The 25,685-nt window shown below is 46.4% G+C and overlaps 1 protein-coding gene across 1 annotated transcript; it reads right to left on the bottom strand.

The window, feature by feature from the left end:
• Positions 1-2,118: 2,118 nt before the first annotated feature.
• On the bottom strand, positions 2,119-19,296 carry nr2f5 (nuclear receptor subfamily 2, group F, member 5). The gene is made up of 4 exons (XM_086113543.1): positions 18,423-19,296; positions 9,736-10,016; positions 8,782-9,028; positions 2,119-4,552 (listed from the first exon to the last, which is right to left on the bottom strand). The coding sequence occupies exons 1-4, from the start codon at positions 18,805-18,807 to the stop codon at positions 4,230-4,232; spliced, it is 1,236 nt and encodes a 411-aa protein (XP_085969669.1). The 5' UTR covers positions 18,808-19,296; the 3' UTR covers positions 2,119-4,229.
• Between the last annotated feature and the right edge of the window lie 6,389 nt (positions 19,297-25,685).

The raw sequence follows: 25,685 nt of genomic DNA, 5'->3' as shown, positions 1-25,685 counted from the left end.
GTAAGGCGTTTTTAGCCGAAAAAAAAAACGACCATGTATTGTAAGGCGTTTCTAGCTGGAGAAAAACGACCATGTATAGTAAGGCATTTTTAGCCGAAAAAAACCGACAATGTATATAGTAAGGCGTTTTTAGCCCAAAAAAACGACCACGTATAGTAAGGCGTTTTTAGCTGGAAAAAAACGACCATGTATAGTAAGGCGTTTTTAGCCGAAAAAAAACGACCATGTGTAGTAAGGCGTTTTTAGCCGAAAAAAAAACGACCATGTATTGTAAGGCGTTTCTAGCTGGAAAAAAACGACCATGTATAGTAAGGCGTTTTTAGCCGAAAAAAAACGACAATGTATATAGTAAGGCATTTTTAGCCCAAAAATAACGACCATGTATCATAAGGCATTTTTAGCCGAAAAAAAATGACCATGAATAGTAAGCCGTTTCTAGCCGAAAAAAAAGACCATGTATAGTCAGGTGATTTTAGACAGTAAAAAGGACCATGTATAGGAAGGCGTTTTTAGTCGAAAAAAACGACCATGTATAGTAAGAAATTTTTAGACGAAAAAAACGACCATGTATAGTAAGGCGTTTTTAGCCGAAAAAAAACGACGATGGATAGTAAGGCGTTTTTAGCCGAAAAAACCGGCCATGTATAGTAAGGCATTTTTAGCCCAAAAATAACGACCATGTATCATAAGGCATTTTTAGCCGAAAAAAATGACCATGAATAGTAAGGCGTTTCTAGCTGGAAAAAAACGACCATGTATAGTAAGGCATTTTTAGCCGAAAAAAACCGACAATGTATATAGTAAGGCGTTTTTAGCCCAAAAAAACGACCACGTATAGTAAGGCGTTTTTAGCTGGAAAAAAACGACCATGTATAGTAAGGCGTTTTTAGCCGAAAAAAAACAACCATGTATACGAAGGTGTTTTTAGCCAAAAAAAACGACCATGTATACGAAGGCGTTTTAGCCGAAAAAAACGACCATGTATACGAAGGCGTTTTTAGCTGGAAAAAAACGACCATGTATAGTAAGGCATTTTTAGCCGAAAAAAACCGACAATGTATATAGTAAGGCGTTTTTAGCCCAAAAAAACGACCACGTATAGTAAGGCGTTTTTAGCTGGAAAAAAACGACCATGTGTAGTAAGGCGTTTTTAGCCGAAAAAAAAACGACCATGTATTGTAAGGCGTTTCTAGCTGGAAAAAAACGACCATGTATAGTAAGGCGTTTTTAGCCGAAAAAAAACGACAATGTATATAGTAAGGCGTTTTTAGCCAAAAAAAACGACCACGTATAGTAAGGCGTTTTTAGCTGGAAAAAAACGACCATGTATAGTAAGGCGTTTTTAGCCGAAAAAAACGACCATGTGTAGTAAGGCGTTTTTACCCGAAAAAAACGCTGGCTCCTGATCGGGATGGTGACAGGAAGGCGAGCATGAGAAGAAAAGAGGACATGGAGAGCGCAACAATTTGCTGGACAGAAAAATACCGTTCAAGAGTAAGCTGCATCCCAATTTGGACTTTGTGTTCACTGTTAAATAAAGAAAAGTGCATTTTTTTAGTGTATGTGGGGTTATATGTGAGGTTCACAAATTATGACAATAAACATATTTTTATAACAGTCGTTCTTGAGACTTTTTTTTAATGTGGGACAAATATGGCTCATGAAAGATGTGGCTTAGTTGAGGTTGAATTCAGGCTGATACCAGGAACCTGTTCTGGCCCAGCGTCGGGCCGGAGTAGGGCCAGATATGGTTTTACAATGCGGCTCAGATCCGGGCCTAATACGGCCCACATCATTGATGCCAGACGTGGGCCACTGAAGGACCGTCATTCATTGAGGTATGTGGGCCGAGTGTACGTGCCGTGTCTGCCCCAGAGCTGGGCCAGACCAATTTTGCTGACTGGGTGTTTTGAAACCCAAACCCTAGTATATTTCCCTATTTTGAAACCCTAAAGATATCTTAAAACCCTAATTTGTAACCCAAACCCTTCCAAAAAAAATACTATAAAAAATATTTTGAAATGCTAACCCTAGTTTAAAACCCTACTTTGACACCCTATCCCTAGTTCAAAACCCTTCCGCCAGCTGCCGGATCCAATAAGTGACAAGCAAGCAGAGTCAGTGTGAACAACCACATTTTATTGGAACCGTTTTCGACGTCGCGGTCTACCAAAAGCAACAGCGCCGGTCGCCAGCCTCTCTGATTGGCCAAGAATGACGGTCGCAAACCTGACCCAGGTTTGTGGACGGGAGGCCAAGTTGAAACAAGTCCTGCGCTACATCCCCACCACAAATCCCAGAAGTAGGAGAAGAAGGTAACGAGCGATGCGAGGGTCACCCCCCCACCCCCCACACCTCACACGTTAGCGTTTCATTACTTCACTTTTTTTTATTAATCCCTGTTATAACAGGTAAGCACAGATTATGGCACAGTCATAAGATAAATGTGACAACGTCTTTTCTGTTCTAAGGCAAGTTCAGATAGTTGCAGAAAATGCCCCCCACCCCCACCCCTCCTTTCCGAAAAAGGTGGAATGGTGCTGTTAGCCAAACGAGCGTGACAGAAGGAGTGCTGCTGCGTTTGTCAAGTCAACGTCACCATGCAAGTGCCTTGCCTTTTTAAGGGGGTGGTGGGGAGGGCAGTGGGGGGTGGGGGTGGATTTCCATTGAATGCTTGGCAAGAGAAGTGGGGTGCACCCTGGACTGGTCGCCAGCCAATCACGAGGAACATTCTCATTCACGCCCCGGAGCCAATTAAGAGTCTTTGTCCGTGAAGGCCGCTGTCCCGCCTGTTTTCTGCAGAAGGAGTTGCCTATCCCTGACCTACTACATGTTTTATTGGGCGTGAGAACCCGGGTACGAACTAGATTAGTTGCTAGCCACGGACGTCTGGCAACGGAAGCATGATATACCTCAGATTGGTCGCCACTCCATCGCAGGACACATGAAGACAAGCAAGCACTCCTGTTTTGGAGTCCTCAATGACGCTAAAGTGACTTCTGGTGTGAGAAGTGCGGTACAGCCTGGACTGGTCACGAGCCAATTGCAGGAAAAATTTTGACAAACACATTCAAAACTCAGGGACACTCTGGACTGGTCGTAGGGCAAACAAGCATTACCACGATCTTGATTGAAGCGAAACGGACTTGTCGGAAAGTGTACGTGGCTCGACATTTCTTTCTTTTGCAAGTTTCCTAGAAGGCGGTGTTTGCGCCGTTATGGGAGGAAACACATCGGACCTGTTTGCCATCCAACTGAACTGGCTCTCCTAATTCCCTTTCAATGCAGCACGAGAGAAGCGCCCAGTTGACATGGTGGGAGTCCATGGAGATGGCCACGCGCAAAATACATTTGAAAACAACTTGCGGAGTGAAAGATCCCCACTTGCGGATGCCGCTGTGGAGTGGGCACTTGGAAAGCGCCAAAATATATTTAGATTGTGTTTATGAATCGATGTCGAAGCTGTTGTCACGTTGACGAATGAATTATGTTTACGTCCAACTCAGAATCAGTCGTGCAGACATAAAGTCCACCAAAATCACAATATACCACCTGCGCCACACCTTAAATCTACTCCGAGCTGGTCTCAATTCTTATTGACTTTCTGTCACCAAATGAAAACGCTCAACAGTGCGCAGCACGGTGTGCCACGTTCCAGAACACGCGATACGAGACCTGCCCCGGCACGACAACGAAGATGCGCCCGTTCTCCGGCTATCAACCTAAATATGGCCTTCACACTCACATTCCCACCGATGGACAATTTGGAGTCTTCAATGAAACCCCCACGCATGCTTTTGGAATGCGGCTGTTCCCCACTAGTCCACCGTGCTTCCCGAAACTGAACCCTCCCAAAAAACGTTCACTTTGGCATGATAAGATTCATTTTCGTTTTGTCTTCGTTTTTGATTCTTGGCCGTCAAGTCACCCCCGCTTTTGAACCTGAGCTTTACCCCGCCGCCCCCACAACCTCCCTCAAACCCAGCGGACACCCGCGATGCTATGGACGCTACACCGTGCATGTGGACCGCACATCGGGACTTTTCTCTCGGTATAGACACACAATAAAACTTCTGCAAAAAGGTCCCACAAAAACAAAACAAAAAAAAAAATCCAACAAAAAAGAAAATGTTTTTGGCGTTTGTCCTTTTTCGTATAATGGCTTACGGTTGGGGCGGCCCTCCGCCTGCGTCCAGTCTTTTTGGCTTGCCCTGGTCTCCGGGGGGCCCTCAGGGACCACCGTCGTTGTAGTGCAGCGAGACGGGTCGCTCGCGCTGGACAGCGGCGGGCACGTAGGGCCAGTTGTAGCCGGAGCCCGACAGCAGCATGTCACGCAGCAGCGTCTCGATGGGCGTCTTGCCCACCAGGCGCACGAAGAAGAGCTGCTCGATGACGGGCGACGACACGATGCGCAGCGACGGCAGCCGCAGCAGCAGACGCCCGAAGCGGTTGGGCTGGCTCGGGTACTGGTTGCGCACGTACTCCTCCAGGGCGCACTGCGACTTCTCCTGGATGCTCTCCACGTGGCCCGCGTCCGACAGGCCCATCGCGTCTGCGCACAAACACAGACACACAAGCACGCACGCACACACACATTTTCATTCCCGAAATAAAATAACAAAAATGCTTTTAAAATAACGAAAGCTGACGAAAACTACATCTTATGTTCATGAAATCAACTGCAATTATAATTGTAGCAAAAATGTCCTCAGTTTTCATCCATCCATCCATTTTCCAATCCACGTATCTTCACAAGGGTCGCGGCGCGTGGAAGTGGGGGGGGGGGGGGGGGGGGGGTGCTGGAGCCTATCCAAGCTGTCGTCGGGTAGTAGGCGGGGGACACCCTGAACCGGTTGCCAGCCAATCGCAGGACACACAGAGACGAACAACCATCCATGCTCACACGCACACCTCGGGACAATTTGGAGTGTTCAATCAGCCTGCCATGCATGTTTTTGGAATGTGGGAGGAAACCAGAGTACCCAGAGAAAACCCACGCAGGCACGGGGCGAACATGCAAACTCCACACGGGAAGTGCGGAGCCAGAATCGAACTGGGCCACCGGGCCGAACCTTCTTCGATTATGTCATTCATCTTGGTTTTGGTATTGCTGCAGATGGTCAAACAGATAAATATTTTTAAAAATATGGTTGCATAGGGGCAGCCCTGGGTGATGAAGGTTAGCGTGCAGCGGTTAGGGCAGTTTTAGTGCTTGTTGTTTTAATCGTCCGGGTGTAGCCGATGTTGTGCTACAAGCGAATTGAGCGAATTTGTGAATGTCGACGGCACTCGAAGCACTCCGACCTCGACATGTGACTTACACCTCTCGTCTCGCACTCTTCCCACCCCCACCGCACAGCTGAGAGAAAATGGGAAGGGAGGGTTACGTTGCACACTACACTTTTCACACCCTCGGTGTCGGGATCGGGGGTGGGGGGGCGGGGGGGGGCATTAGGGATTTGGTGCTGTGTGAAGTCCAAACAAAGACGCTTTTTTTTTTCTCCTCTCTCCTTTTGCCCGTGACCTCCGCGTGAACCCTCGTGTTTCTTCCATTGCTTGGTTTGAACCTGTCAGCTTGCATCGGGGCTCCTTTTTGTCACACTGGCCTTTGATGTAACCCCCCCCCCCCCCCCCCCAAAATATAGCGTGTCAAACTGTGTGAATCACTGCCTTGCTTTTCTGCTACTCAGAGGACAGCTGGACTGTTTTTGTGTGTGCGCGCGCGCGGCAGAAGGCCGCGTTCGTGACAAAGCGGCGGAGATTAGTCAAGCTGTCCTCCGCCGCCCAAAAAAGCGGCTTCGCGTGCCGAAGCGACAGCTCTGCGGGCACTCTGGCGTTTCTGCGCCAAGCGGCGCAGACAAGGTGGCGGAGCACGGAGAGGGCGCGGTGGAGACGTCTTTCACCAAAACGAGCGTCAGGAATTCCCATCTGAACAACAGCTGGAACGACCGGCGCGGCACTCGACTCCATCACGAATTCATGTTTATTGGTGTAGTCAAGAAGTTCAAAACAACTATCGTCCACTGTATGATGAAAAATGGCCTGATTTGTTGTTTTCTGCGTTCTGGCCAAAGTCTCGGTTGCGTTAGCGCCATCCTGTGGTATCCTGATGTCAATGAATTATGTTGATGTGGGGAGGAGCTTTATTTCCTTAGACCATCGTCCAGTCTCATTAAAAAAATATATCCGGTCATACCTCGGTTTTCGAGCATAATCCGTTGCAGAAGGCTGTTCGAAAAGCAATTTGTTCGAAATCCGAAACTATTTTATGAGCCCATGATTAGGGGCTAATACACTTTGCAGAAATAACATGAAAACAGTCAGATTTGCATAAATCACAGCAAATACGTCTGCTCATAATGAACCCTACACGAGGAAGCGTCACTTCCTCGTGTAAGGATGCCGAGAGGGGTCAATTGGCGTATTCGGCTTTGCTCAGTTTGGTTGAAAACCAGTTTTCGGTCATAATCCGAGGTGTAAAAATCTCAAAGTTTCTGGTCAAAAACCAATTTGGTCGAGAACAGAGACGTTCGAAAACCGAGGTTTGACTGGATATGTGTTTTGAGAACCGGCATACTGGCGCCAAGGAACTACGTTGAAGTGTGGGGTGGCAACTTCATTTGATAAAAAGTCGCTCTCTTATGCCGGTTTTGCAAACACTTGCCACTGTTAGCAAAACAAAGTTTTCGCAGTTGAACAATGTTCAAAAAGTGTTTGTGAACGCGTCAGCAACCTACGTCGGCAAGCCTTCGTAGCTCAGTGAGACACGGGCTTCATTGCAACAAAAGAATTTGCCAGAAGCCAAAGGGAAGTCGAAGAAGATATGGATGAAGAAGAAGAAGGAGTAGAATTCGTGGCCCCCCCGACTTGAGAGTAAGACGTCGGCGTCGACCATTAAAAGAAAACAGAAGAAGAAATGGAATCAGAAGAAGTAGTCGTCATGGCAATGAAGGCGGGCCATACGGCTAAGTTGAGTTCCTTACACCACTGCAAGAACTTACGGCAGCAAGAGCCGCAATAAAGCGACCAGGAATCTTTGGCCACAATGTGACTTGGGATTCGAGTTATGTCGGTAAGCCGTTTTAAACTCAAAAGAAAAAGTTGTCCATGGTTAGAGGTCGACATTTTGTCCAACCGGAACTCGCCGGAACGCCATCAAGATGCCCGCGCACCACCTTGTGTGTGTTTGCGCCCCCTTGCATTAAATTCTGAATGGAGCCTCGATGTTATCAAGCAATCCGCATATGTCCACACACAGCCATGATTTAAGGAACGGGGATTTGGGTACGAAACCGAGCTCTACTGCCGTTTTGGAAAAAAATACCCCCCTAGATGTGATTTATTCTCTAGACCACTTTTTATGTTTTGTTTTGTTTGTTTTTTTTCCTTCTCCGTGATGCATTTTTGGAGTGGTGAAAAATACGGTCGGCCAACTTTCACACTCGCGCTCACACCTGCGGACAATGTCAAGTCTTCCATCAGCCTCACATGTCTGCATTTTGGCAGGACAGGCGGGATTGGTCGCCGGCAAATGACAGGAGGCTTTGTATCGTGTGTTTCTGTGTGCGTGTGCGTGCGCATAAGTCACATGGCGAGCTGAGGGCGACAGGGGGTAACCATGTAGGTCACGGCGGCGCTGTGGCCGATCCGCCACTATACATAATTTAACTTGTGAGATGGGCGGGGGGTAGGGGGGGGGGTGACTCAATAATAAATGGGATCACGGAGGAAGCAAAAGATTTACATTGCATGGGGGAGGTGGTCGGGGGGGCGGGGGGGTCACAGGGGTTGGGGGGTCTCTTCTGTTAACTTGTTCACATCATGATCTCCCGGCGAGGTGTCTGGGTTGTGACAGCACCGTCGGAGGCGACGGCAGCAAAGTGACCAAAGCGGTCAGCGTCAAAGCAAGGCACAACAAAAGCCCGACGACGCGGCCGACGGGAAACACCGCGCGGGGTTCATTCCATGAATATCATTTTTGTTTTTGCCGTTTCTTAGAGCTCCTCCGTAGCTCGTTACGCGGATAAAGTCATGTGTGCGCCCTCTGAAAAAGAACAAACATGCCAAGAGCGATCAAAAAAAAACTAACTGAGGTGTCATATAAAAATCCGGTTTCCTCTCACATTTCCAAAAACACGCATGGCAGGTTAATGGAGCACTCGAAATTGTCCCGAGGTGTGATTGTGAACACGAATGGTTGTTCGTCTCTGTGTGCCCTGCGATTGGCTGGCAACCGGTTCAGGGTGTCCCCCGCCTACTGCCCGAAGACGGCTGGGATGGGCTCCGGCGACCCCCGCGAGGATAAAACTAATCAGAAAATGGATGGAGGGAGATCTGAATCTTGACTAAAAAAGATGCTATGTGTCTTACACAATGTCCAAAGTACATTTGAACTTGACTTTAAAGTGATCAATTTCATTTTCTGGCTCTATCAAAAGGCAACGTGAAATCATTCAAAATTTTGAAAAACAGAAATCAAGATGATGGGAATCCATTTCCTTCATGGTCCTCCCTCACAGGATCACATTTCGAACGTTTGGACTTCATACAAGAAACAAAGTTGGCAAATCTGAAAATGCTATCGATTATTCGGTCAAGATATATGATTCAATGCATTAGCTTTCATTACCTGGCAAAATATCGGACATTCTTGCGGACCTTTACGATGTCTTGCCCTCGAAAGAGCGACGTGCAGTCCGGCACGCATTCAATACGGATTCAACCCACTTTTTTTTAAATGATCATAGAAATGCTCAGCCCGTCACTATTTCCTCCACTCACCGGACGTGAAGAGCACGATGGACTTGAGGCAGGAGTACTCAGCCGTGTCCACTTGGAGCGCCTTGAGCTTCTCCACCTGCTCCTGAAAGACGCGGATGTGGTCCATGAAGGCCACCACACGCTCGGCCGACATGGGCGAGGCGTGCAGGCCGGCCGCCGCCAGCAGGGGCGCCACGTGCAGCGGCATGGAGCACTGCGCCGCGTTCAGGACGAACAGCTCGCTCCACGACATGCGCAGCAGCGCCACCTAGGAACAGGCAACCCTCATTACAGTCAGCCGCCAAAAGGTGAAAGCCAAGAGAGCGACGCGATCGCTAAATATTGATTTTTTTTTCAATATACAGTGGTACCTCTACTTATGAAATGAATTGGTTCTGAAAGAAATTTTGTAACTAGAAAATTTTGTAAGTAGAGACGCGTTTTCAATGTAAATGCCCTGATCCGTTCCAAGCCCCCCAAATTCAGACAAATGTTTTCGAAAGCATAAAAAGGCATCAAAATATGTAACAAATACATGTTACAATTAGACTATTGCACAATAAATGAGAGTTGTGCATCATGTAAAAAACAAAGAATAGAGTGAAGAATAAAAAAGATGGCCAATTTGCCCTCTTTAGTTCATGTTCTCTCTCAGAAGTGGTTTTTGCCTGGCGTTTTAAAGAACTGATCCAAGGACGTTTGCTTTTGTCGGCTTTTAACAATCCTTCGACAATGTCCAAGGCAAACATCAGCATAGTGAGCGATCGCCCAATTGGTGAACACTTTTTCTGGGTGATTCACGTTTACGTAAAACTATCAGAATGCCTCTTGGCCCGAAAACTTTTTAACTTAAATTGTCTTGACCATATTGTGTCCCAAATGAAGTTTCATATTTTGGCAAAAAGAGCGGAGAAAATGTCTCAACGATGACTTGAAAGAGAAAATGGAGGAAGGAAGTGAGACTTGCGCGCGCACCTGATCCATGAGCTGCAGGTCGGGGAAAAAGGGGATGTTCTTGGCCCACTCCACGGCGCTGAAGAGCAGGCGGGCGGCCAGCTCGCAGATGTTCTCGATGCCCATCAGGTTGTTGCCCTGCATGCACTGGGCGCCGTAACGCGACGTCGGGTAGGGCTCGGCGCGCAGAAGCAGCGAGATGAAGCCCGACAGGTAGGGCTGGCTGTTGTAGGGGTCGGCGCCGTTGCTCAGGTACTGGCCTGGGCTGCTTTGAGAGTTGGACGTGCGTCCTCGCTGGACGGCTGAGGGACAAAGCGGGACCAATTGGTCAGATTCAGGCGCGATGAACAAACACACGGTAAGAAAAAACGTCTGTGCAATTTCAGCTTTAAAAATCTGTTTTGAAGAAACGTCCAAGGCAAAAAAACAAAACAAAACATTGTTTCCATTGAATGTGTACATGAGTAAACGTCAGGCTCACTAAGCGTTTGCGCGACACTTCACCGTTCTCCCACTCATATGTTCTTTATCCTCTGCCAAGAACAATGAATGAGGTTCTTGGTGTGAGCAGACCCACACGTGCTGGGAAATGTTTCGACCTCAAGGCCCGGCCTTCAAACTGATGCAGATGATGGCAAGTGTTCGGAAAACACCTGTTCGTTGGTCTTGTGTTACACAAACATACGCAGGGGGACTTCTGGTGAGGGGGTGGGGGTGTCGGTGGGACTGAAACGCAGCTGCGCAAAGTCAAACCGCTGCGACAAGAGCGCAGCAGCGATGCTTTTAAACTTCTTGGAAGGAGAAGTTTCCTGATGGTGGAGGACCAGCCGCCCGCCGTCTTCCAGGAACTAAAAGGGCACCTCCGGTCCAAACGAGGACACCGTGCCGTGTTAAAGCGCCACTTTTAAGAACCCTGCGTAACTATGGGACCTTGAGTTGTCAGCTTCAAAGTCATCGCAACGCCTGGTTTGCTCCATAACATGAACAACACTGATGGCCTGCTATTGTCATTGGGGGTGTAGCCAGGACCGCTTCTGGCTTGCGAGAACAACACATTTGACCCAACCAATCCTGAGAGCAAAATTAGCAGTTCCATAGGGTTGCTTGAACCATCTCTGGTTTAAAAAAAAAATAAAAAAAAGACAATAAAAAGCAACTTCCTGAGTTTTGCTTTTTTGACCAAAGAACAATAAAGATTGTTTTTAAAGCAACTATACGTAATAATTTGAAATCATCACCACCACAACAACTTTAAAGCAATGTTGATGCTATCCTGTTTTGTACTGAGACTCCCACGCCGAGTGCTGATTGCTGACTTTGTGTTATCAGCGGATCAGCCAGAACGCCTTTTAGCATCGACGCTGAAGGTCGTGCTCAGTCATTCAAGTGTAAAATAATCCATCGGGCAGCAGTAACAGCTTCTTCCTTGGAGCTGCTTTTCGCTGCCGTTTAGCACACGTCCTTTCACGTGCTAAACGGCTGCCGTCATTTCACACACAAATACAATTTTTAAAAAAAATCTAAATTGGACTCCGCGACCAGTCGCGCGGCTCACGATTGAGTGCGAGCAACGAATTATCTCTCATAAGGGTGAGTGGTTAATCTCGCAGACTGAGGAGAATCCACTCGACCGCTGGAACGCATCACTGAGAGGCCATGCGAGAAGCGGAAAGAGAGCTCCTTTTCTTCGCCATATAAAAAACAAACGGTGTCCTTTCTGCCACTGAGTTCATGGAACCTCCTGCCTGCTAAGCCATCTTAAGAAAAAAAAAGAAGAAATAAAGTGAAATGATGACATGCCAGCTTTTATGTGTTTGAAAGTAGTTGTTTGAAAGTTTCAAATGACCATAATAGCAATGCTAATTTACATTAGCCTGTATACTGCATTCTGCATTATATGTTAGCATTAAGCTAATGGACCTGGAACTGGAAATAAATAAAATCAGAATACTCGATTCACAAAAAGGATGGAGATGTCGCATTCGAAGAGTCAGGAGGGGGGGGGGGGGCGCCATGATACGCACAGATAAGAGAAAGCATCGCGTGCGCAACTTTAATTTTATTTTTAATTTTTTTGGCTGCGAGGGTGCTGTTGCCTGCGTCTCTCAGACTTTGATGAGGCACTTCCTGAATTAATTAGTAAAGCGAGTGGCTGACTGTGATTCACGCTATGCTCACACACACACACTCACTCACTCCAAGACGGGAAACGCACCAAACGCGGCTATTTTTATACACGCTCGACCAAAACACGCTCGTCAGCTTGGAGTAGTGCCACTTGTCACGTCGTTTGTTTTCAAGTGCACGCAAACATGCCGGACCTTAGTCACCCAAATGTCACAGCGCGCACCAGGAAGATCAAATTGAAATCAAATCGACGGAAAGAAAGTGCAAAGAAGGTCATGAAGGGAAAATCTGAAAAAAAAAAAGCTTTTCAATTAAACCTAATTACTAGATAGGGATTTTTATACAGCGTCGAGGGCTGGAACGATAAAACGACAAATAGCTAATGTAGTCAACAGACTCCAACTAGATAAATAGCTGTGTTGGGAATAACGGCTAATACAGTCAACAGAGGGCAACTAATTAAATGGATGTGTTGGGAATTAAGACTTATTCCCTCCTATCCCGGATTGCAAAAGAGATTCCGAGAAAAATAATAAATACTGAACAAATCAATGATGATAACGTTAGGCTCTGGGATCGTTATGTATTTTTTAGGGAGGGGTGGGGCTAAGATTGCTTCATACGTAGTTGAACGGCCGGGCACCGTTGGCTTTATAATAATAATAATAATAATAATTCAAAGGGTTTCCTTCTTCAGACTTCAAACCAGGAAGAAGAAACTGAAAGGGAGCATTTGAGAAGGGGCGCGCGGGGTTAAGTGTCGGAATTTGTCACAGGCCACAAAAGCGAGCTAACAACGGTTAGCGTCCTAGCGGTGGGAGACAGTTCTGAGAACCCCCCACTCCATCTGTCCCCGCCCTGCTATGACGTGCCCTCATTTGGACTTTGGCCCTGGCTGTGTCTGCTCTGAATGTTTTACTTTTGCTTGACCTATATTCCGCACCGCTGTTGGCTCAATATGGGTCACGCACGGGAGGCGACCGGGCGAGTATCCCACTGCGCCCGCCGCTTCAATTTGGGGATGAACACATTCCCACATAGATTCGGGTCGTTCTTTGCGTTTGTTTCGCTTTTCTCACATCTGTATTCCAAAAACGAAACGAGCAGTCCAAACGGCTAAACATTAACTTCCCTGTTCAAACAATAGGGGGGAGAGCTCGACAGCAGCAGAAGCAAAAAAACAAACAAATGAAAACAAAACAAAAAAAACAACCACCACCACCACAAAAAAAAAAAAAAAAGCCCGAGGCTCAGTGCTCAATCTCGTCCCATTTAAATGTCAAGCATGACCAAATAAAACGACAAGAGCCTGGTGAGTCTCTTGATGGGGAATGGAAAAACGCCAAAGTGACCCGGCCGTGAAAAGCACACAAAGAGGCTGAGTTCAGAGCCCTGGGGAACCTCACGCCATCCACTTGACACCACTGACGGTCTCCAGTTCAGTCACCCCACTTCATCTCGGATTCTGGCTTTGCAGTCCTGCTATTTGGGGGGTTTTCTTGCCGGGGGGTGGGGACAGTGTGTAACTACTATATTATTTTGCTGCAACTTTATTTTGGATGTAATTCCACCGTCGACCACCATGGCATATTAACTTAAATATTACAATCATGACAACATTTCAAATCATGGCATGAGCTTCCCATCGAGTTGTCAAACCAATTTATTCTTCTTCTTATTATTTTTTTTTATATAATCGTAGTTTAATAAATTGATCTTCACAGCACAATACTTCAAATGTTTTCTCTAAAGGGCGACATTTGGAAGCCTGGCATGAGTACCTTTGTTACTTTGGTTTCCCATCTAGTCGTCATGCCATCTTTTTGCTTCATATTCTCCTCTGTTTTATTTTGTTAAATTGCACATCATAACAACTCAGAGGTATTATTAAAGGTACCATAGTAGCCATAAAGGTACCATTTTTGAAGCCCAGTGTGAGTGTTGATGTTTGTTACTTTGGCTTCCTGTCTAGTGGTCATGCCAACTTTTTGTTTGGTTGCCTGATGTTCTCGCGGGCAAATGAAAAACGGGGCAGGGAAAACAACCCTGCCTCGAGGGCCCACGCCGCTGAAGACACGCCTTCGCTCCCGAGTTTCGATGCCTTCCAACGATATGAAGAGGCCAGACAAGCCTCTCGGGGCGGGTGGCAAGAAGGAGAAGAAATTCCAATCTTCTCCACGAGAGAAGGTCATTAAATTTTTAGCGTGTCGACTGGAAAAGTCAAGGCGATATCAATCCAAACACTCGCACACGCAAATTCGTCGCACTTTGCAGCTGACGAACGCCTGCCGTCTTTATGCGGATGGCTGCCCTGGGGGAGGTTCTGGTCAACACGTGGCTTGATGGCTGGCCAAAGCAGCAAAATATTCCTGGAAGATCAGCGGTGGGAAATGAGAGTGGGAAATACTTGCTGGCTGTACTCTGGTACATTTTTCACATCTCTGTACTTTTCTTGAGTACATATTTTTTATCCTGATCGTTTTACCTTTGACGAGAGAGCGTTCCATTCACCGTTTAAGTCAAAACATAAGCTAAGGACGTTTCTCAACATAAGGTTTTGGGACTTCATCATCTATGCACCAGAATATCACCGAAAGCTTCAGAGAATCTGGAGAAAAATCTTTGAATGGAAGCGGCACGGTCCACAAACCAACAATGAACACCCGCGACCTTTGAACCCTTCAGACGGCAGTGCAATCAATAATAGCCGGCCGTCGTCATTGTGTTAAGGATATTGCCACGTTGGTTCGGAAGACTTGCGAAATATATCGTCCCCTCACGCACTTTGTGGCCACAACTACGAATGAAAACTGAAAACAATACGATGCAAAGTGAAAACCCTGTTAACTGCATCCCAGAAACCGCCGCTGGCTTCTGTGGGCTCGAGCTCGTCTGAGACGAACTGCAAAGTGGGAAAACGTGCTGTGGTCTGACGAGTCCACGATTCGAATTGGTTTGGGAACTCGTGGATGTTGCGTCGTCTGGGCCAAAGACGAAAAGAGCCAAAAAAGATTGTAACCAGTGCCAAGTTCAAAAGCAAAAGTATAGGACAATATTAGTGCTTGCCGGTTGTGCCGTTTCAGCAGCGCACGCTTGCCTGATCAGCGTTTCTATTTCCTGTAATGTCAGCGCTATTCAACTGTTGCTGCGGAACGGTCACAGGGCACTTGGTTTCTGCCCCATGGGGCGAGGGTGTTGTTTTTTTTTGACAAACCCAAACAATTCTTCTAAAAACACTGAGAAACATTCAATATTCGTTTTCCATGAAAAATGGGAGGAAATCCCCTTAAAAATTGGAAAAAGCCAAATTGTAAAAGATAAAAAAAATAATCTGTCATTATGCGAATCCTCAGATGCCGAACTACGAATATGCAGGGGTCAACTAGTTGTAAGCTGTAATATCACCAATCACCACTAGATGTCTTAGTTGCGCTTCCACTGAGTATTTTACTGCCCCTCTACGATGTGGTAGGCCTCGTATTTTTGGGCGGATTTGTAATGATCTGCAGAGCCAGCAGAGTCGTACCTGAATAAAAATGACATTTGAGTAAGTTTATTTTTGGAGAAAAAAAATGTACAAAAGGAGTTGTTACGCCTGATGTTTTTTTTGTTCTGCAATTTTGTCCTGTCCTTGAATGGTCTTTGGCACTGGAAAATAGAACACAGTGTTAATTTGCTGTTTACGTGAAAGCCTTTGTTGTTGGGTTAGGATAGTCGATCTTTTGCAACTGCATTGAAAATTTCATTCGGAAAAATGAAATAGTTTGAGAGCAAGTATTTTGCACAGATACACATTTTTTTTGGTCCATATTCAAAGTGGCACATTTTTCCAACATCTGGTTGGGAAGTGTGTGCTCCAATTTGACACCCGCTAAGATTTCTAAGTGTGTTATGTTTGTGTTTATGGTTATTTTATTTATTTTTTCACAGCTGCAGGGAAAGCGCTACATAAACAAAGTTGAATGAGTTGAGTACTTTCAGCCACCTTGTGTACAATACGCACCAACAGTGCGAGACTTGGTTACAAGTCTCGAGTGCCAAGTCGATTCATGACGTCATCGATTAATCGACTTCAAGTGAATGTCTTCAAGTAAGCGTCGACTGCGAAAAATACAACAAGAACAAAAATCAGGAGTAGTTCAAGCCCTGCCATCTGCCGTCATCTGCCGCCGCTAGCGCCTCGCTTCAATTTGACGTGCATGTCGCCGTGAAATAATCGTGGCGCCGCGCTCCAATATTCATGGTGACATTGTTTATTTTTAAAAGTGTGCTTCCTGTTCGGCAACACATCTATTTCTCCTCGGGGAGGGGGGGGGGGGGGCGTCCGACAGAGAGCGAGTGTCGATAAACACCAAACACTGGGACGGCAAAGAGGATTTCGAGACAGACATTAATCCCGCTGACCTCAAATACACCAGAACCCCACCCCCTTTTTTTTTATGTTAAAAAAAAAATCTCACTTCACAGAAGATACATTTAAAATATTTAGGAAATTATCAATTGCTCCTTACAACTGGTAAAAGTTTGTTGAAAATATCATTTAAAAAAAATTATATCTGTGATCGGGGGTGTGCGTGTCTAATTGCAAATGGTGACTTGTCAATGTTTGATTTTGAATTGTAAAAATGATCAATCTTTTTTTTTTTTTTAATTTTCATTTCACGGCTCCCATTCAATTTTTGATCACATGACCAGATTCTGGCAGATTTTTTTTTTTATTGACCTTTTTTTTTTTCCTTGTTCTTGAAACCACGCAGCTGATCAGGAGATTCCCTCAGGGACAAGCATGACCGAGGTCGTGTGGCTTGTGCACAATGATCGAGATTTTGAACGCATGCACCCGGCGAGCAAGCGCAGTGCGTGACCTCAAAAGCAGGAGGGAGCATTTCAGGTGACACCTCGCTCGCCTATGAATGAGGGCTGAAAAAAAGAAAAAAGAAAAAAGAGGCCGCTGTCTCTTTAAGAGGCACTTCCGAGGCGTCCTTGGGCGACCCCTGCCAACACTTGGTGTCAAACTGGCAGCCCTGGAGTCGATCGGGGCCATTGGCTCATTTATTTGTCGTTAAATCTTGTTTTTTGCGAAACACAAATGTTTCCTTTTATAGCACTTATGCGAAGGCGGGATAAAGTTGTGAATAGCTGTAGAAAAGCCACACATGCTCGGTTCTCTCCGGGTACTCGGGGAAATGTGCAATAGAAAGGCAGAAGGAAGCACACTGACGCGACTTTCCACAACTTCTGAGATGGGTAATTGGTGTCAAAGGAGCACGTTGAAGTGATACGTCTTGGCTGAGAGATCTTTGTATGTCAGGGGGAAAGCCAAGTTTAGCCTGGATCGTAAGTGGAAGTGATGGAGGTCTTATGGTACGTTTAAAAAAAAATAATTAAATCCAATCATTTATTTTGAAGGGCAATGTTGTCTGATGAGTTTGACGTGATATTCAAGTGTCATAGTGTGCACTACATTTGCAGTTTCAACTATTGACAGAGATGATAAGAAACCTTTTGAGCGGGTGTCATTTGTTTTGTCAATTGGTTTGTTTCCAGTGGATTGAAGCTACAGTCTGTATATATACTATCCACATAAGTTTTGTGAGCTTTTGAAAATCAAAAGAAAAAAAATGACTGTAAAAAGAGTGCCAATTCAGAATAATAAGGACTGAAAAGAGGTGCACTTGGAGGCAAATCACCCCCCCCCCCCCGCCTTTTTTCACCCAGTAACACGTTTGCTGCTACTCTGCATTTGGTGCCAAGTGACCTGTTGTTAATATAACACAAGAGCACCAATGTAGCAACAAATGTAGCACTGATGAGGTGGCGGCGGTGTCCTCTGTTTTGATTCTCGGGCATAACAAGTGGGAGGGTCTGGCTGGCTATTTTCTTTTTTTTTTTTTTTTTTAAGATTTGGAAATAAAAAGTGCTGCTTATCTATCGCTATGACAACTGACTTATTATATTGGATTGGATACAACTTTATCGTCAAATGTGCTGTATTTCTTCCCTCTCTATTGTATATTCATAATGAGGGGGGAAGTGGCAACCCCCCCCCCCATAAAGTTTAAAATGCACTCAGGTGTAATTAAGCCTTTAACAACCAAAACAAAAAAGCTATGTTTTTTTAAAACTTATGGCAGTTTGAATTAAAATCAACTTTTCTTCATAATTGAGGCTTAATCTAACGGTCGAGAAGTCACGTGATGCTTAAAAAAAAGAACATGTTGTCTTGAATAAATTCAGTTTAAAAGTTGCCTGCATGTTTGTCTTATTTAATTGCTGGTTTGTTTGGGGTTTTTTTTCTCAAAGCATGCAAATATTGCAAATATGATAAACCACGGCGACATTTCACTTGCATGTGGGTGCAACGTCACACTTTTGCTTGGGTTCTGCCAAGTCTGTAAAGGCGAAAAAAAATGCTCCCTTGCTGACCTGGCAACTGCTGTACACTCAACTGATGATTTTCTTGACGTGCTCAAGCGATTGGTCGAATGGAGGGTTGAAGGGTTAACGTCGGCGCGTTGCAAGAAACAACCAAAGAAAGAAAGAGACAAACAGACAGAGCGAAAAGGCAGCTGCGTTCTGACCTTCTCTCCTCATGCCGACTTTGAGGCACTTTTTCAGGCGGCAGTACTGGCACTGGTTGCGGTGGTGCTGGTCGATGGGGCAGTCGCGGTTGCCGCGGCAGCTGTAGGACAGGTTCCGGCGCACGGAGCGCTTGAAGAAGCTCTTGCAGCCCTCGCACGTGAACTGGCCGTAGTGCTTGCCGCTCGACTTGTCCCCGCACACCATGCAGTCCACGTTGGGCAGCTTGTCCCCGGACAGCGCGTCGTTGCCCGGCGTGGAGCCGGCGGGCGTCCCGGGCGCGCCACCGCCGCCGCCGCCTCCGCCCGGATCCTGGCCGCAAATCTGCAGCTGCGAGCCCGGCTCGGCGGAAATGCTCTCTGGCCACTGGTTTACTACCATTGCCATGCTATCCCGCGGACACTTTTGAAAAAAAGCACGAGTGAGGACAACAAAACGAGCAAACGTGGGATCGGGGTCTGCCCAAAAAGACTTTCTTTCTGGTTCAAAGTTCACGACAGGCGCGCAAGCGGCGAGTCATGACCGAGGAGCGTCGGATGATGTCCCGGTGCTGCTGGCCGCCGCGCACCGATCCATAAACACGTCCTCCTCGTGGAAACAGCGTCCCGGCAAGAAAAAAGAAAAAAAAACCCACAAACGAGGCCAAATGAAAAAAAAAGAAAAATCTTCAGCACGCCGACGAGGAAAGTCCAAACGATTCACGCTGGATTTCAACACATTTGTGGCCCCACGAGTCCGACCCACGTCCACGTCGCGGTGCTTGCACTCGTCGATGGTGGTGGCGGGGTGGCCGCCTGACGAGTGTGTGCGCGCTCTCTAGCGTGCATGCAAGTAACACAACACACGCATGTCCACCGAACGCGCGTCGCCTCCCAGAGTCCAAGCGCGTATCTGGGGAGGGGGTGGCGGGGGGTCGTGGGTGGGATGGGTCACCGGCCGCTCGCTGGTGACCCGCCCTCCAATCACCCCGCCCCTCTCCAGGCACATTGACCCATATAAGGGCATAAGTGCCAAATAAGGTCAGGCTTCAAACCCGCCCCCCACCCCCCTCACCCGCGACAAACGGGGGGGGCGCCTGTGTCGGCCCGGGGTTAGGCGACCCACTGGGTCCGGACCTCACTTCGGATTGACAGGAGACAAACTTGCTTGATTGGCAGGCAAAAAAAAAAAAAAAAGAATCGCTCCATCAATTGCTTCCCTATTAGTATTAAATTAGTTGACACTTTCAATTTTTTTTGGGTGGGGTGGGGGATTTGAAAATATCTCGTAATTTTTTTTTTTTATTTAACTTTTTGAAACTATTTTTTTGGGACTGCTTTATGCATTTTCAGGAAGTGAAATTAATCAAAATAACAGAAACACAGTAGAACTGCCATGCATTTTTGAAAAAGGTAATACCAAACTACTTGGGGGGGCTGGAGGAGGAGGGGACTATGAATAGTTTTAAAAAGGGGCTAAATTAATGACTTAAAAATGATAATCTCTAATATACCAAAAAAAAGGTTTGTGCTTTTCTATAACCAAAAACAAAAAAAAACATTTCGGACTGTTCTTTCTTTTGGGCGGGGGACGGGGACGGGGGGGGCAAATGCTTGTGATTTTGTCTTGTTTTTATTAAATTAAATATTTTAATGAGAATAATGTAATAATCAAATGAAAAAAACCCTCCTTACTCACTCAAAAAACATTCTCCACATAATAAATTGCTGGATTAAAAATGGGCAAATGTTCATGGTTTGGAATGACTTTTTTTTTTTGTTAAAGCTTCAGGACTCAGAGGACAACCATGCATTTGGCTCCACTGATTGTTGAATCCTAAGCACAAAGTTCTGCTTCTTTGTTAATCGTGTCTAGAAAACACTACTTTTCCAAAATGAAGAACGAATATCAATGCTCGTTTCAAGTATTTCAGGACTCGTTAAGTGCCTTCAAATGTTTGCGTAAGCAACTCACGTTTTGCTCTGAACTTTTAAGGCGCACGTGCACGCATAAGGGACATTTAGGACGCCATTATAAGTCAATAAAAGGATCCAAACGCATTGCGGGTTGGAACATCCTTGCAAGCAAACGGGCATGCACAGATGTCACAATGTAGGGAAATAAATACGCCTCGATGCTCCATTGGAAGCATTCGTTCATTTTCCTTTTTTTTGGAGTCCCCACAAAGAAGCCAATTTTGGATGAAAGGAGACAATCTTGCAACAACAAGCGCGCACACGGGAGCCAACAACAAAAGGTGCCATCAGCAAACTGTTGGCCATTTGACAAAGTGTTGATGTGAGGGGAGTTTTGACTGTCTGTAAATCTCATCAACAAGAAGCTGGCACGCCGGTGATCACTTTCGCACATTTGTCCGACGTGGAGCTGAGTGCCACTCACTTGTGCTGGCCATCTTCTCCAAATGACACCAAGTTTTCCCTCGGGAAGAGCGACTTGTAACCCGAGGCTCTTTCTTTGCTCGATGATGGTTCAGGATCATGTTGGGTGAAGTCCGATATGGCCTCAGATAATAAAAAAACTAAACAAACCAAAAAAAAAAAACGATCAAACCCACCAAATGACTCAATGACGTCATGAAAAACATTTGTCGGGCATTATACAGTATATTTTTGGGGGTCCTTGAAGGAGGGGAAAATATTCTAAATCAGGGGTGTCAAACTCATTTTTTGTCGTGGGCCACTTCGAAGTTATGGCTTTCCTCGGAGGGCCGATGCAAAATCTCAACGTTATTTATTACGCATGACAATTAGAAATTTCGGGACAGATTTCAGCAAGCATCATGAAAGTTGACACACATGATTTGCTCCTGCGGGCCACATAAAATGACGTGGCGGGCCGGATCTGGCCCCCGGGCCTTGACTTTGACACCTGTGTTCTAAATAGTCCAGTTCAAAGCACCTTGTGTTTTCTTTGTTTAGAGTACAATCTTGAAGAATTTCAGGATTATCATAATAATTCCTCAGATTATTAGTGTTGAATGAGTGGTGAGGGTGATGCACTCAACAACACCTTTGATCTACTACTTTAAGCCAAAGCGGCTGACTTCCTGTTGGTTTGCAAAAGAGAGACTTTTTTGGTGCCTCCTGCTGTGATGGACATGCTCACCAAATTTCGTTGAGGGCTCATTATTTTTAGCATCAAAGTGTCGAAACACAACCGGAGTTGGCCCAAAAATGCTTTGAGCCAAAATGAGCGACTTCCTTCTCCATCCTGAAAGTGGCTCTTTAGATTTTTTTTTTAGGGGGGCGGGGGGGGGGGGGGGTTCTTATGATAAATGCGTATACCCAATTCATGTTTTGTTTTGCTTTTTGTGTGAAAGTAAAAGAACTGGGATTGGTACAAAATGGCTGCTTCAAGCCAAAATGGATCTCTGTTCAATGTTGGTGAACAGTGCTGAATACTGCTTTTTTGTAATCCAGTCATGATAGACAGGCTTGTCCTCCTAATTTCGTGAAACTGGTTGGGGGCTAACTATCATTTTTTTGTTTTGTTTAGTTTTTTGCGTCAAAGTGCAAAAGGCCTGGAATTCAGCCAAAATGGCTGCTTGGAGCCCAAATGGCTGACTTCCTTTTCGATTTCAGGTCGAGGTCCTTGAAACCTTTTTGGCATGTCCCGTTAAGCTTGATGCGTCCGCCCAATTTGGTTTTCTGAGGTGAAAGTGGTGTCGGGGGCTGATATTCTGAAAGCTTGCTGCATCCCTTGTTGGCGATGCTCTTCCATTGTGCGAGCGCACACAAAACTTCTTGTCAGAGGAGCGTCTCTGCAAGCATAAAAAAAAAAAAGGCCACAAAGCCACGAAGGCCACTTTGGGGGTCCTGGAGTGAAGCTGCCCAGAGGCCATAAAGTTGGCCCCGCGCTCAACTTAATTGCTGTCACATGTAACCTTACCTGGCGGTCAATTAGCCCCCCGACTTACTATTAGGGGGATTCCAGTGTGGCCTACTGACCAAGTGCGCCTCTTGAGGGGCTTTTCAGGCCAATAATTAAAGTGAAACTCAATACGCTGGAGGCTTATGATCAAGTCGGGCAGGATTGGGCAGAAAAGCAGACTTGTTTGACGAATGTTTGCGATTCATCCTCACACGGAGGAGAAACATCAAGGCAAACCTCATTTATAGCCACACACCCAAATGTCTCACGAATTAGCATTTTGTCAAATATTAACCATAACCATAAAACTAATCCTAACCCTGATACGAGGTAAGTATCCAGACGGTATGTTTTTTTTTTTTGGCCTCGATTTTTGATCTACCGTTCTGTACGTTTTTCCGTACGTGCTTTGTGCACAAAGAGAAACATTTTCTCCGTCTCAAAATTATTTCTTTATTTTACTGATTAACAATTTTTTTTTTCATGAACTGAATGAAATAAGTCATTTAAAGTGAATGGTTATTTAAACAAATCTTTTTGACAACTTCTATCGATGGGAGAAAATGGAACAAATCCATACACGCAAAAAATGTCAACATGAAACTCGAGGTGGGTAAGCGTTAGATTAAGCAGGGGGGTCAATTGGTCATGCCAGCACCACACTCTGCCGTGACCACGTGACCCAAGCTGAAAGGAATTTATGGTCCATTATTCACTAATAAACACGCTATTTGTATTTTTATTTTTTTTTTGCTTCGGGAAATTGGCCTTAATTTCCAACAATGTTAATCCGTTTTGGAGCAATGACTAAGTAATGAATTCCCCCTGGAATGCTCATTTTCCCATCAGCAAAATCGATACTGCCCCATGTCTTGGCGTGACAACAGCAAAAGAACGGGACGGAGACAATTTAGACCAGTCGAACTCACTTAACGCACGTCGCTTATAATGTGCGAAAAACTGCGGTCATGGTCAACCAAAACGGATATGGACATCTCTACTTATGCCCACCTCGACCTCTGGAAAAATCACAGCGAGAACCTTATCCAAAGGCGCTCACGATGAGAAAAAGAGGACGTGAGCATCTTACCATCGTTTACGCTCGAGCCTGGTCTGCTTTTATTTAATGTCCATCCGTTATCTGAACCGCTTCATGTGTTGACAAAAAGAAAATGTCTCAAGCCGGGAGGACCGGAGTTGTGCATTGGGTGTACCCCCTCCACAGTGCTTGATGGCCGGCGACGGCCGCAAGGACGTCGCGGGGCATCAAGCACCATCCTGGAGATGAATCCTAACGCGCTACCCAGAAATGTAACCGTCACTCAAAGATGCGCCTTGACACTCAGCCCAACTCTAACACTTGGCGAAGTCCAAATGGAACCCGAAGCTGGAAAACATCAAGCCTCACCGTTCGACAGGATATCTTCACTGAAAGAGTACTGCCTGTGATGGATGGCGTGGTTTTGGAGACGGGGCACACAGCATGGGTGTCACGGCGGTGGCGGGGGTCGAGGGGCAACAAGGGCTGGTAAACATGAGCGTGCCGCATGGCCTAGGAAACATCGGGGCCACTCGCTAATTTACGGCAGCGCCGCCTGACAGCGACACCAGCAGCGCCCGCCAATACTGCAGTGAAGGGACTCTGCAAAGAGGGGGGAGCGATGGGGGGCATGCCCCCTCCACCCCCCAAAACAGAACTAGGTACGTAACCCGAGCACGTGGCCCAAATAGAAACCTAAAGCTCAGAATGACATGTTTGCTAACAGCTTCATTTCTGCTGGAGGTTATTGGCTGCTGCCCCCCCCCCCACTTCGCAACTGGGTTTCAATATTCTCCAGAGAGCGAAATCATGTCAATTGAACAATTTTTGGCTCACATTGTTACCCATTGGGGGTGTTTACTGGTAATCGTGAAACATGGATCAAGGAAAACACCAAACTCGAACCAACAACAAACGCGAAGACTTGAGGCACTCTTAAAGCCCAGTACACACAAAGAAAGCGGGGCTGTTTTTGGATCAATTTTTCTTCCCTTCCAACCAAGGAAGGTCTGAAGTGTGTTTAGAGTCTACGTGTCCCGATATTTACCTTCAAAACAGGTCCGGCCAACAATCTCCATTTTTTTTTCCATTTCTATTTTCCGATCCGCTTTATCCTCACAAGGGTCGCGGGGCGTGCCAGAGCCTATCCTAGCCATCTTTGGGCTGCAGACGGGGGACACCCTGAACCGGTTGCCAGCCAATCGCAGGGCACACAGTGATGAAAAAGCATCCGCGCTCACACTCAAACCTAAAGACAATTTAGGGTTCCATTAGCCTGCCATGCATGTTTTTGGAATGTGGGAGGAAACCGGAGTACCCGGAGAAAACCCACGCAGGCCCGGGGAGAACATGCAAACTCCACACAAGAAGACTGGAATCGAATCCTGCACCTTTGCACGCTAACCACTGGATCACCGGGCCGCTCGGCCAACAATCTGAAATCTTAAATGCGTTCAGTATTTCCCACCAAAAGTCTTCCTGCGTGTGTGGTAAGTCGATCACTCTCGAGCCATTTGACTTCCTGGACTGCGGCGGCAGTCAACAAAGTCAACAAAATACGTCTGACCCGATGCCGTCGTTTTGTCGAAAAGCATTACCCCCACAGGGGCAAGAAGTGTCGCGTCTTGACAGCTCGGGGCGCTGTCCAATGTTCCCCGTCTCCGATCATTTTGGACAACATGGACGCAAATCACAGAGCGTTTGGTCGTCTTTGTTTTTTTGCGAGATCACATTTAGTCACACAAGTTTTTTTTTTTTTTTTTTGCTTAAGGGCCTGTTTTGAGATCATTATTGGCGGACCACAGTCTTTGGCCTGAGTCAAAGTAGCAGCGCGTGATGGTGAAATGTTCTCTTGGAAGGTGCTCGCTCATGATCTCGGGCCAGGTGGCCGCTTTTCCCGTTGCGGCGTTTCCTCGGCACGTTCGCCCCCCCCCTCCGTTTAGACGGCCCTCCGCGTTTCCTCTGACTCGATTGGGGTTGATTAAGAGGTTACCGGTGGCGAGGCGGAGGAAAGATTTATCTGTTCCTGCGCTGACCCCCTCAGGGGTGGCTTCCCCAGCCCAGTGTCCCCACGATTTATTTGCTTATTTGTTTATCCGCCGCTGGCCGCTCCCATCTGCCGACTCAGCGCTGAGGACGCCGGCGAAGGCCCCGGCCAGTCTCCTGACCTGTGACACTCGGCAACAGATATGCCCCCCCACACACACACACACACGTACAAGCTTATTTTCATACGACAATTTTTATTTTTTTTGAGGGTACATCGTTTGGCGGAATAATGGCCTTTGTCCTGATAATTTCCTGATGCTTTGGATTTATCGCTGTCAATGGCATGTACAGTCGTCGCTTGTTTATT

This window comes from Hippocampus guttulatus, chromosome 6 (assembly GCF_054856545.1).
Source record: "Hippocampus guttulatus isolate MCC_2025c chromosome 6, RoL_Hgut_1.0, whole genome shotgun sequence".
In the NCBI taxonomy this organism is placed as follows: Eukaryota; Metazoa; Chordata; class Actinopteri; order Syngnathiformes; family Syngnathidae; genus Hippocampus; species Hippocampus guttulatus.
Note: the sequence above shows the minus strand (reverse complement) of the source record. Positions and strands in the feature narration are given on the sequence as shown.

Excerpts from the sequence above, each read along its gene's own strand:
- nr2f5 (XM_086113543.1), bottom strand. The coding sequence starts at position 18,807 with ATGGCAATGGTAGTAAACCAGTGGCCAGAGAGCATTTCCGCCGAGCCG. Across the intron at positions 10,017-18,422 it reads AGTCGGCATGAGGAGAGAAG|CCGTCCAGCGAGGACGCACG; the intron begins GTCAGAACGCAG and ends TTTGTCCCTCAG. Across the intron at positions 9,029-9,735 it reads ACCTGCAGCTCATGGATCAG|GTGGCGCTGCTGCGCATGTC; the intron begins GTGCGCGCGCAA and ends GCCTGTTCCTAG.